The following is a 13,226-nucleotide window of genomic DNA, read 5'->3' as shown; positions in this document are numbered from 1 at the left end:
AGGAAAAAGTATTCTCAACATGTAAAATTGCTCTGCCACTACATATTAGCAATTTGTCTATAACATGATATTTTAAATTTTTATTAAGCATTTTTTCTATCTCCTCCACTGAAAAAAAAAACAAAAGCCTTTAAACATAGTCTAGCTATGTATGTATGTATGTATGTGCCATCTTTTAAAATTCATGCCTTTTTCTGCATATTAGTCCATAACCACTCTGTCAGGCAGTATTACAATCACTATTATCAGTCCTCCAGAATCACGATTGATCATTGCATTGATCTGCAGGACACCATTGCCTCTCTCCTTTATCCCATGCTCTAGAGGATAACGGGAATATGGGGGGGAGAGAGGGAAAGAGAGAGGGAGGGAGGAAAGAAGGAAAGGAGAGGAGAGGACAGGAGAGGAGAGGAGGCCTCGAGTTCATATTATATAATATTATATAAGGCTATGGATGTAGGAAAGGGAGATATTTATCCTGGAGAGGATTCAAGTAGATTTAGCTGTCTTTGAGTACTAGAAAGACTGTCATATGGAACCAGGAACACACTTTATTTTTCCCCTGCGAGAAAAAGTAGGTATCCCTGCTTGTATGAATGAAATTTGTAAATAAGCAAATTTTGGCTTGATGCAATGAAAAGCTTCTCCCAAAACTAGAATGCACTCAAAATGGAATCTGCTCCCTTGAGAAGTAGAGTATTCCCCCTTATTAACGGTTTCAAGCAGAGTTTGGATGACTGCATCTGCGTTTGAGGTGTGACTTCTTAAAGTTCTATAATTCAATGGAATTCATTTAATTTCTATGGGCCTCAGGTTTTCATTTGTAAAATAAGATTTAATTACATGCCTTTGAGATAACATCCTACTCTAAGTCTCTATGACACTTTTTGTCCAAATTCAGAATGTACCACAGATTATGGAATCCAACCAAGTTTATCAACTGAGCCAGGACTTCAGACTGATATTAGTGGCTCCAAAGTGTGGCTTACAGTGTTTTATACACAGGAATAAGGTTAGAGTTCTTTACAAATGCACCAACCTAAGGTAAGCAGATCATAGGCATCTTTAAATATATTAATCATTAGTAATCTAGAGAAGAATGCAGGCGACCTGGTATAAAATTTCCTTAGTGTTCAGTAGCTACACCATTAGATGAATCAGTTCCCCAAGTATTAACTGTTTCCTGAGAATCATAATATTTAGAGTTGATAAAAAAAATCTACGGGTCATCTAATCAAACCCCTAATTTTACAAATGAATAAAGAGAGATGAATGTGCTATTCACACAGGGAACCCCTATTTATTTAACTCTCTTCCCCTGTTCAGCATATACTACCTGTCACCTATCCCCCTGGAATTAATATTTAATTTAAAATGACTATCAGGGGGGCAGCTAGGTGGCACAGTAGATAAAGTCCTGGGCCCTGGATTCAGGAGGACCTGAGTTCAAATTCAACCTCAGACACTTGACACTAGCTGTATGACCCTTGGGCAAGTCACTTAACCTTCACTGTCCTGCCAAAAAAAAAAAAAATACTATCAGATAGGGGTTCGTGATTTTATTTGGCTACAGATTATTTAATAAGATTTACATTTTTCAATAATAATCCACAGCCTAGATCTGAGAAATACTGAATTAAAATGTTAAGGTCTGGGAATAATAAAATCGAATGACATCCCCCTTTCAATCTTCTCTTCTAAGAAATCCTTTGGAATAATAAAGCCTTTAGAGAAACCATGAGATCATTCAAAAAGGGGCAACATAGCCACAGCTATCTAGAGCAGCTGGGTGGCACTATGGCAGGGCCTGGAGTCAGAAAGACCTGAGTTAAATGCAGCATCAGATACTTGCTGTGTGACCCTTAGCAAGTTACTTTACCTCAATTTAATAATACTTACCTCCCAGGGTTGTTGTGAAGACCAAATTAATTCATTGTAAAGCACTTAGTTCCTGACACACAGTATGTGCTACATCAATTAATTAGTTGATCTGTTACTATTATTATCATGATTATTTTATTAATAATAATAATGATACTTTCCCAGACTAGAGAAGAAGAGACAATTAAAATTCCTTTCAGATAAACAGGAAAGTTTAGGAACAAATATACAAGCCAATGCAGCAAAAGCAGAAACTCAAGATGTTCAAAAGGGCAGAATCAAAGAGGTCTTGCTAAACGCCAACTGCACTGCCTCTAATCTTCACTTCAAGACTTTTTAAATTGAAGGAGGCACTGGAAAAGATTTCATAAACCACTAAGGAACCTCAGGTGGCAAATAGGCCAAACCAAGCCCCTTCATTTTACTTATTTCGAATTTTATTTTTCCCCATTTACATGTAAAAATGTTTTAAAGTCCATTTTTAAAACTTTGTGTTCTCTCCCTCCCTCCCTCCCTCCCCACCCGCCTTAAGAACTAAAAGAATTCAATATTGTTATACATATGAAGTAATGTAAAACGCCCCTTCATTTTACATGAGAAACTGAGGTCCAAAATTAGTGACTTGTGCTAGATGATGCAAGAAATAAAGAATACTCATGTCCTCTGACTCAAAGGCCCAGATCTTCCACTACACTACGTTAATTTTCTTTCGTTAAGAAAAAAATATCGCTAATACAAAAGATGAGAACCCAGAAACGGAAAAGCTTTTCTTGCCCACAGATACACAGATCACCCAGCTATTATTTTTATTGTTGTTGTTTTAAGAGACTAAGTCCTTACTTTGAAAATTAGGATGGCTTTTACAGAAACCATTGTGCGAAGGGGTATATGAGGTTTACTGGGAACTGAATTTTTTGTGACAACCTGGAAGCCCTAAACACAGAAAGCATTTATAGGCAGCTAAGGTTCTTTGCCCTTTTCAGGATGCGACGGAAATTTTTGTAATGGGGCCAGGCAGGATGAAAGCAGCCGCCGCGAAGCGACAAGACACGACCCGTTCAGGCTCTGACCAATTTGTTCGACTAAGACAATGAGTGCTACAGTTTCGGAACATGTAGGAAAAATAACGTCCTTTATTTCATTTACGTCTCTTTTTTCTCAGGGTTTGTTCTAGACAGCTTTCTTCCCGCCCTCTACTTTAAAAAATTAAAGGCACACATATTGGTCCTGAGTCTATTCAAATAAGGGTTTGTGAAAGTGTGATGTTTAATTGGATGAAATAAAACAACTCTACGCAAGTGGGAAGGGCTATGTAAATGAATAGATGCTAGCCGTGCTTTTCAATTGGTTTGTTCATCAAAAGATGTTTGCGGCCAATCAGAACGCGTCGTTTACTCTACCTCCTGAAGGTATAAGAAGCTGCTGCGCCATGGCTAACATAACATCTCTTCTGGCGAGAGAGAGCTGACATTTGAGCTTTTTGGTTTTGCTTTTGTGGAGGTTCGTCTTACGCAGATTGTTCTTCAATCATGTCTGGCCGCGGAAAGCAGGGAGGTAAAGCTCGTGCCAAGGCTAAGACTCGCTCCTCTCGAGCAGGTCTTCAGTTCCCCGTTGGCCGTGTGCATCGTCTTCTTCGCAAAGGGAATTATTCTGAGCGGGTCGGAGCCGGAGCACCGGTTTATCTGGCTGCCGTGCTGGAGTATCTCACCGCTGAAATCTTGGAGCTAGCTGGGAATGCTGCCCGCGACAATAAGAAAACGCGTATCATCCCGCGGCATCTTCAGCTGGCCATCCGCAACGATGAGGAGCTCAACAAACTGCTGGGAAAAGTCACTATCGCCCAGGGCGGAGTGCTCCCGAATATCCAGGCCGTGCTGCTGCCAAAGAAGACCGAGAGCCACCACAAAGCTAAGGGCAAGTAAAGCTGCCAGATCCTACTGCAGAGATCTGTAGAAATCGTCATTTTGAACCCAAAGGCTCTTTTCAGAGCCCCTCATATAAACAAAAGGGAGCTTGTGTACGCTTTATTTGCCTTGGGCAAAATTAAATAGTTGCTTTTTTAACGCAGGAGAAGCCTTAGAAAAAAGGGAGTTAGAAGGGATATTGTCGAGTTTGCATCATGCGTGGTCGACTATCCATAACCCTAATGGGGGCACTTTTTTTTTGCGGGGCAATGAGAGATAAGTGACTTGCTCAGGGTCACACAGGTAGTGTCAAACTGCGCCACCTAGCTGTCCCCTAATGGGGGCACATTAGCAAAGCATGGGAGTGACCTATTTACTCATAAGTCAGTTGCATTTGATTGAGATTCAATGCCGGGGCAGCTAGGTGGCGCAGTGGATAGAGCACTTGCCTGGCCCTGGATTCAGGACGACCTGAGTTCAAATACAGCTTCAGACACTTAACACTTACTAACTGGGCAAGTCACTTAAACCCAATTGCCTCACCAAAAAAAAAAAAAGCAATGTCTTGGGTTTTCTATTAAATTGTGTCAGGTACTAACTATCCTGTCCTGTGGGTTAGGGCGGGGGGAGGGGAGGGGCTATCATGAAATGAAAAAATCTGTCTCTATCTCCTAAAAGAAGCAAAGTTTTGATCCTAGTCTATCGAGCAAATTATATCACTTTGGGTAAGTAACTTTGTTTTCAGTTCACCAGTTTCTACAATTCTGATTCTAAGAGGCCCCTTCGACCTAAATCTTGTATGCCCACAAAAGTAGAGTTTGAAGATTTTTTGCTAGAAGGCAAATGTTTCTTATATATTCTATAATTACAGCAGTAGATTTCATAGTATTCTTTACAAGTAGCTGCTTAATAAATATTTATTGTGGATAGATGGGCTACATCAGAGAGATCCTGAAATCTGCACTTAGTGTGCATGAGAAGTAGACACCTTGACTTTGATATGTTCAAACATCTTTGGCCCATCGTCAATTGATTGACACTAGCTCTTAGTCAAGCTGCTCTCAGCACACTACTGCACTGGAATCAGGGACTCAGAGCACAAGCACTTTGTCCCTAAATATTTGCAATAAACATCCTCTAAAGATTTTCTCATTCGTGTGTCTTCTTAATTAAATATTTCACAACATGTAGTAAGGTTCCAAGAAGGACAGTATTTATCTTTTTTCTGGAAGAAAAAAACTTTTATATACGAGGCTTTTTTTCCTTTCTCTTGAAAATTATCATGCTACAGTGACAATTGTATTAGATCTAGAGTCGAAGGACACAGATTTTAGACTTTCTCCTGACATTTAATGATTGTGTGATCATGATGATAGAGAAATGCTTAATACTACCACTACCACCACCTCTACCTACTAATCTTCAATCTCTCCCTGTCTACTGTCTACTTTCCTGTTGCCCCAAAATATGTCTGTCTCTTCCATTCTCAGAAAAGTACTCTTGATCTGTCACTTCGTACTAGCCATCTACCTATATCTCTCTCCCTTTGAGAGGACCATCTACAATTAGTGCCTCCACTTCCTGTCCTCTCATCTCTCTGAAGTCTGACTCCCTGCCTCATCATTCAACTGAAATTGCTCTCTTCAAAGTTACCAATTATTTAATAACCTTTTCTTATTCCTACTTGACCTTTCTTCAGCCTGTAACACTATTGAAACTCTCTTCCTTCTCCAAACTGTCAGCTCCTTTTCAATCTCTTTCAATGAATCTTCATCCAGGTCATACCTCATAACCCCAGGTGTCACCCAAGAAGACTCCTGGTTCTATTTTGCTTGTTGAGCTCATCAGCTCCCCAAGGAATCCATTTTTTTCTATGCAGATGACTTCCAGATCTATTTATCCAGTCCTAACTTCTTTTCTTACCTCCAATTTTAAATGTCTAATTGCCTATTGAACTAGATTTCTGATAGGCATCCTAAATTCATACGATTTCATCAGCACAAGTCCTGCCAATTCAACCACTAGAATATCTCTGGCATACATTTCCCTCTTTCCATCAGATCAAAGCCAACATTTTATCCTGCCTGAACAAAAGAACTAATTTCTTCTCCTCCTATTTTACTCCTTTCTCCCATCTCTTTTACAATGATGCCGGATTAAGCTTTCTCATATACAACTGTAGGAACTTGAGGAAAAAATATCATTTATTTTGTTAAAAATTCATATGGGGGGAGGGAGGGGGGGCCCCCCGGGGGGCCAGGGCAGCTAGGTAGCACAGTAGATAAAGCACCGGCCCTGGATTCTGGAGGACCTGAATTCAAATCTAGCCTCAGACACTTGATACTTACTAATTGTGTGACCCTGGGCAAGTCACTTAACCCTCACAAAAAAACAAACAAATAAAAATGTAAGGGTAATCAAGTGCAGCCTTTAGTATAAACCTTCATTTGTGCAGATCCCCTCTCACCCCATCAAGCATGTTGTAGGTGTGGGTTCTGATCTGCTCACAACCCCCCCACACTTTTCTTTCTTTCTTTCTTTCTTTCTTTCTTTCTTTCTTTCTTTCTTTCTTTTCTCTTCTTTTCTCTTCTTTTCTTTTCTTTTCTTTCCTTTTCTTTTCTTTCCTTTTCTTTCCTTTTCTTTTCTTTCCTTTCTTTCTTTTGCAGGGCAATGAGGGTTAAGTGATTTGCCCAGGGTCACACACCTAGTAAGTGTCAAGTGTCTGAGGCTGGATTTGAACTCAGGTCCTCCTGAATCCAGGGCTGATGCTTTATCCACTGCTCCACCTAGCTGCCCCACCTATGTTTTTGTTACTAACAAATCAGAGGACAGATTAACTTAAAGCAAAACATTTCTTTACATATTAAACCTGGGCTAGTAGATAAAAGCTATTAAAATCTTGATTGGTTGATAAATATGGATTGAATAAATCTCAGTGAGAGGAGAGGTAAATGAATAATAGTACTAAAGGAGGACCTGAAAATGGCAATGGGGAAGCAAAGAATCTTCCAAATCCCTCCCCCTTCTGCTCCCCTCCCCCAATAATTCAGGTTATCAATGAAAGTACAACTTATGCTGGACAGGTTGGCCTAGGAATCTATGTCATCAAGATGGAGCCAGATCTCAATGAGTACAAAAACTTTGAAAAAAATTAGTTCAACATTTTTTCCTTTGCAACCCTATGTGTTTTATTCTATGAATTTAAAATCAGAATTCTGAAAATGTGTCTATAGCCTTTACCAGATTTTCAAAGAATTCCATGACAAAAAAAGCTCTCAAGATTCCCTGCACTAAGATAAAACAAAGTTCTAAACCTGACATTTAAAAGCCACAATCTGTCTCCATCTTTCTGGGTGCAGCTGCCCTTGCAAGGCAAACTGTGCCCAGCCAGTGGAAATGAATGAGACTTAGTCTTAGTATCAGGATAAAGTGCATAGCAACACCTCTGGAAGCACAGTTCAGAAAATCTTTTCATGAACAGTGGTTTAAGTGATAGTATCTGATTGGCTATAAGCATCCTTTGACTAAGCAACCTAAAACTCATCAGCTTTTCACATATGCTCTACCCATTAGGAAGAGCTTCATCCAATCAGATATTAAAATATACCAATATCTCTCATTTAAGCACACCAAACTACAACTGGATTAGACCTTTATTTTTTTCCCTGAACTTTTAGGCTTTGCAGGGTTGTACAGTCCCTGAAGCCCACCCAGTCAAGCACAGTGGCAAGCAGAATTACTCCATCTATGTGTACAGTGTTTAAATGCTGAAGCAGGTCCATCCTGACATGGGCATCTCATCCAACACCATGGACATCATCTCTGGCAAGGTGTCTCACCTGGCACATTACAACAAGTGCTCCACCATCATGTCCCAGGAGATCCAGATGGCTGTAGGCCCATTTGTATTATGTTTTTATTTATTTTGTTAAACATTTCCCAATTGTATTTTAATCTTGTTCTGCTTTTACTGGGAAGTTTTATGGTATTCATCCCAGAAGTTTGACATCTCTGTCTTATATCTCTGTGATTTCCATATCTACTTACCAGATACTTTTCCCTGTAGGGCTGGGGGAGGCTTACTGAGAGATGCTAATTGCTGCTATATCCTCATTACATACCTCTGTTTCAACAAAGTAAATCTTCCAATGACTTACAAGTACCTTATTTCATCCCATCATATAACCAGAACTAAAGAGGGCAATAGTGTTGGAATCTCAGGAGGAAGGGTAAAAGGTTCTATTTGAATATTTTGAGTTTGAGATGCCTCCAAGACATTCATTTGGAAATGATACAGGACTAAAACTTGGGATAAAGACTAGATAGCCGTATATATACAATCATTTCTTCTATAGTGCATGTTTTGAAAACACAAATGCATTCCACTATTGATATATTAGGAAACTTTGAGCATAATTAAATTTTTTACTTGTGCTATTTTGCATGTATGTGTGTATGTGAAGAAAAACTGCATCACGTGGCAAGCCATGAGAGGGAGGCATGGGGTAACCTCATCAGAGGGTTTGGGGGACACTGACAGCATGCAATGGGACCTGTGGGAAGAGAATACTCAAACACAACTCCTCATTCCCACTCCCCAATGAGCTGGCTCCTTTGACCCCACTAGTCCCAGTCATCTGCCCAGGGAAAAGACTGTCCAGATATGGTCATGGCATACCACCTTAGTGGAAATAGACCTAGCACAGGGGAATGCTGCAGTCCCGTGAGAGGCCTCACCATGGTAATACTACCTATGCCCCTTTTAAGAGGCAGCATCCAGCATTGTGTCTGACCTGTATCCCTCAGTGGGATTTCCTCCAATTCCAACTGCAATGACTTTGAATGGGTCAGAGTTCTACACCCACTTCCAACTTCCGGTCTTTTCCAAAGTAAAGTGTCATATTTACTGTATAATTTCTAGTGCAAAAGGAGCTGTGGGTGAAGGAAGGCTGATCCTCGCCTATACACTTTATCCCAACCCCCTCTTCCTTCCCAGGCTATGAGAACTAGGACATGGGTGGAACAGCAGCCTGAGGCCTAGAAAGACACCACCATTTAAAGTAGTATTTATGTATTTCTTAATCATTTAATATATATAAAACTGTGCTACCACTTTTATTAGGTTCCTATCTTTTTATTTTATTTGTCCCTGACCAAGTTTTTAAGTATTATGTCTCTAACCCCATTTTCCCCATTAAGCCCTGGGGTTTTAGAGACAGCCAAGGTAGCACAGTAGACGAAGTGCGGGGTCTGGAGTCAAGAAGATCTGAGTTCATATTCTGCCTTATGTGTGACACCAGACAAGTGACTAAAGGGTTCTCTGCCTCAGTTTCCATAATTGTAAAATTGGGATCGTAATATACATACCTCACAGGTGTTGAAAGGAACTGAGATCATATCTTTACAGAGCTAAGGCACTTCTTTCAGTGTCTGGCCCATAATAGGTGCTTAATAAATGCTTATTCTCTTCCCTTTCACTTTATGTTGGGATTTTGTAAATATTGGTTGAGTTATATAGCAAAACTGAATGTATATCTTTTGTATAGCTTCTCATGAAATAGGACTTGGGGGGTTGGTCTGGTATGGCTCCATTAATTTTCTTATTAGCTATTGCCAGTGAACCAGCATGAATCATAAAAATAGGTTTTATTATACTGAATGTATGACACAACCTACATGTATTTAATGGAAATATGTGTCATTCACAATTCACCTAGTAATATTTCTATATTATATGAGACAAAGAAAAAAAGATGGCTGCTTATTATAGTACATCAGCTTATGCAAAGAAAATGTGTTTCCCAAGGAGAATGTATACCTTTAGCTACAAGAGATAGAGAAGGGATGTGTCCTTGTTAGTAAAGATAATTGCACTAAATTAAATGGAGCTACCCATATTTAAGCTGTTGGCCAGGCTTATTTCACCTTTGCAACATCTCTCAAATATAACCCCTACTCATCTCTAATTGCCACTACTCTAGTTCAGGCCCTCATCACCTCATCCTTGTATTATGAATACTTCGTGGTCACCATCTGGATAATTGCTGTCTGTAATGTGGTTAAAATTCTAGCTAGTCTGTCTAAAAATCTAATGAGTGGTCGCCAATAAATTAGAAGCTTTAGCAAGAGTTTAGACTTTTAAGCATTTATTAAGGAGCATAAGAATTTGGTGAAGAAAGAAAAAGAGGCCTAGATTCATCAATCTATCTCAGAGCCAGTGTCTCCAGCACCACTCCCCACGAGGTCCTGGTGAAAGAGAGAGAGCCTCACCCCTTCTTCGTCCCACAAGCCTCTTGTCTAAACCGGAAACATCCCGTCCACCCACACACAGCTCCAAGCTAATTGGTTGGTAGCTTTGATCGACAGTACCCATGAGCAAACATCACTTCTTGATGCCAAGGAACTGACCTTCCAAGCCACATGGCTTGCCCTCAGATGTCTTCTCCTCATGGTGGAGCTTTCCTACAGTATCTCTCCAGCAGGGGGTATCACTACAATTGTCACAATTATTACAATATCCTTCTGATGGGTCTGCCTGCCTCAAGTCTCTCCCCACTCCAATTCATCCTCCATTCAGCCCCTAATGGAATTTTCCTAAAACACAGGTCTATTCATATCACCCCCTCACCTCTACCCCATGCCCACTCCAATGGCTTCCTACTGCCTCAGGAGGAAATACAAAATGCTTTGTCTGCCTTTAAAAAAAAATAAACATTGTTATTTATAGTTTTGAATTCCAAATTTTATCCCTCCTTCTTCCCTTCCCTCCCTGAGATAGTAAGCAATCAAATGTGTTATACAAGTGCAATTATGTAAAACATTACCATATTAGTCATTTCGTACAGGAAAACTTGAATAAAAGAAAAAACAAAAGAAAATGAAAAATAGCATGCTTCAGTCTATGCTCAATATCAGTTCTTTCTTTGGAGGTGGTAGTATGTTTTATCATTAGTCCTTTGGGATTGTCTTGGATCATTGTGTTGCTGAGTACTTAAGTCATTTATAGTTCTTCATCAAATGCTATTGCTGTCTCTGTGCACAAGTTCTCTTGGTTCTGCTCACTTCACTATAATTTTTAGTTGTTTATATTTTTAAGATATTTGGGGATTTGGAGACTATATTTTTTTCTAAAAGCTGGAACAATTTTTGGTCTTGTGTGGTTTTCATTTATGATTTCTCAAAATATAGCTATGAAAAAACAGGCTTTTAAAAATGATGGTTTAAAAGAATCCAGTGGGACTCTGGGCCAGCCCCTTGGGTTTCAAATAGAGCTACTGGCCTTTGCCTTTAAACCCAAATCACTCTGGCTTTCACAGAGTGGCCAATAATAGTCCCTAGACCAAGCCTCTATGACATTGTTTAGGTTTTGATGGCTTAGAATAGTGTTCTTGCCAGAAACATTGAAGGGCTTCCTCACCAAGATTGATATTTTTGTCACAGTAAATTCGGTCATCTTTTGTCTCAATGGAGACCTAGTCCTTTGTCACCTAGCCCTTAATCATTGAATGGGTGTTGCCTCAGACAAACTGAGATCTGGGAAAGGCCAAGATCATCTACTGCATCCCAGGTATCTCCTTGGTCTTGATTTTAGTCTTGCCGCTGGACTTTGATAACTCTGGAGAAGAGAGTTAGGCTCAAGACTTTCATAGCTCTGCCTCTCTTAAGTCTAATTTATGCTCATTGGTCCTTCTTGAGAATAAAGGACAATAAAATAGTACCTTTTACAGGAAGACATCCCAAACCCCTTTTAATTCCACTTCCTTCCTTCTGTTAATTATTTCTCATCAATCTCATATATAGCTTGCTTTGTATGTTTTTGTTTGCATATTGGCTTCCCCATGAGATTATAAGCTTCTAGAGTGCAGGGACTATTTTCTGCCTCTTCTTGTACCATCTATTTTTTATCATCATTATCCAGTGCCTGGAACATAGTAGGTGCTTAATAAATTTTTTTTGATTGATTGAACTGCTAGATAAGGGAGGCAGTATTCCAGAGATTTATTGAAGTCCTTTTTAAAAATTATTTTTTAAGCAATTAAGCCTTTTTGCATCAATTAGAGGAGCAAAGAAGATACTGAAGGGAACCAGCTGTTGCCACTGGTCCTGCAGCTCATGGAAGCATCATTCACAACAAAATGGAGAATATAGAACAAAATGGAATCAGTTCTGTTCCACAAAAAATACCGTTTTCAACAGTATCTAAATACCACCACTCCCGTCTTCTGCCATAATTAAGCTCAACCCCATTTAAACCACAATTTTGGCCCACTTTTGGGGCCTGCCCTCTCAATGGATTGACTTTGTCAGCCTAGCCCATAGGAACCAGGGTGCAGGATCTGGGAGGCCATGGACCTTGCTACTATCTATTGTAATAGTTTTGTTTTTGTTGTGGGGAAAATAGGGTAGGGGGTTTGGGATAGGGGTAGGGGTTTGCGGTCCTTAGGAATTCCTCTTTAAAGAATTACACCCGGGGCAGCTAGATGGCTCAGTGGATAGAGCACTGGCCCTGGAGTCAGGAGGACCTGAGTTCAAATTCGGCCTCAGACACTTAACACTTACTAGCTGTGTGACCCTGGGCAAGTCACTTAACCCCAATTGCCTCACTAAAAAAAAAAAAAGAAGAATTACACCCTCTTGCACACAAATCCAATAGAATAAGATAATAGTTTATTTAGGGGCTGGGAAAAGGAAACTAGAAATCCTCGGACTTCTTCTCATGGGGAGAAAGGCATGGCACAGAGCGTGCCTCTGAAATACCAATCTCCACGAGCAGAATAAAGGCAGATACTTTTATAGAGGTCCAATGGTGGTCTGATGGTGGTCCAATAAGGTGATTGTCCAACTGTGGAAAGTTCTCCTATTGAGGGAGGACCATCCCCTACTGGTGGTGGCTGGAAGAGTTGGGTGACAGGTGGCTGCGGATCTCTCAAGCCATCTCTCTGCTCCTCAAGCCACAAAGGCATCAGCCACACCTAATCTTATCTCCCCAGGGGTGAGGGAGACTAGAATGAAGGGTGGTGGTCCTAGAGCTAACTCAGTCCTGATCCAGTTCCACTTATCTCTTTAGGTGTGTCTGTCCTTTGGTTTAGTTTCTCTAGGAGAAGCTTCTTTGATGTACTTCTGGGGTGCTAGACCCTATAACAGTTTTGTTTAACCACTTAACATGTATAAAACTATGTTCCTACCCATACTGATGTAGGAGGTAAAGAAGGAGTTAACAGACAAACCTAAGATCAGAGCTCTGACTTAGATCTGAGCTCTAAGAGGGATTCAGACACCAGTTTTGAAAGGGATTAATGGATAACTTGGGCCCTCATCATCTGAATCTCTGAACTAAATTCTGAGACAAAGAGCCACGACTTAAGCAGTTACAGGACAAAATCAATTATTTGTAAATAGGATCAATACGAAAATGATACAGGGACAGCTAGGCATCAAAGT

At 40.1% G+C, this 13,226-nt stretch overlaps 2 protein-coding genes across 2 annotated transcripts in view; both read left to right on the top strand.

Moving 5' to 3' along the window:
* Positions 1-13,226, top strand: part of LOC122754920 — a 34,489-nt gene that overhangs the window by 7,816 nt on the left and 13,447 nt on the right. Inside the window, exons 3-6 of the mRNA XM_044003352.1 lie at positions 902-1,012; positions 2,865-2,957; positions 3,245-3,290; positions 3,397-3,799. Coding sequence (XP_043859287.1) covers positions 902-1,012; positions 2,865-2,957; positions 3,245-3,290; positions 3,397-3,799 — 653 coding nt within the window. The remainder of the gene's footprint in view (positions 1-901; positions 1,013-2,864; positions 2,958-3,244; positions 3,291-3,396; positions 3,800-13,226) is intronic.
* On the top strand, positions 3,347-4,294 carry LOC122753312 (histone H2A type 1-D). Its single transcript, XM_044000670.1, has one exon. It carries the CDS (start codon positions 3,411-3,413, stop codon positions 3,801-3,803), a length of 393 nt encoding a protein of 130 aa, XP_043856605.1. The 5' UTR covers positions 3,347-3,410; the 3' UTR covers positions 3,804-4,294.

The sequence above is a fragment of the Dromiciops gliroides genome, chromosome 4 (assembly GCF_019393635.1).
Source record: "Dromiciops gliroides isolate mDroGli1 chromosome 4, mDroGli1.pri, whole genome shotgun sequence".
Taxonomy (NCBI): Eukaryota; Metazoa; Chordata; class Mammalia; order Microbiotheria; family Microbiotheriidae; genus Dromiciops; species Dromiciops gliroides.
The sequence above is the reverse complement of the archived record's forward strand: the minus strand, read 5'-3'. Positions and strand labels throughout refer to the sequence as shown.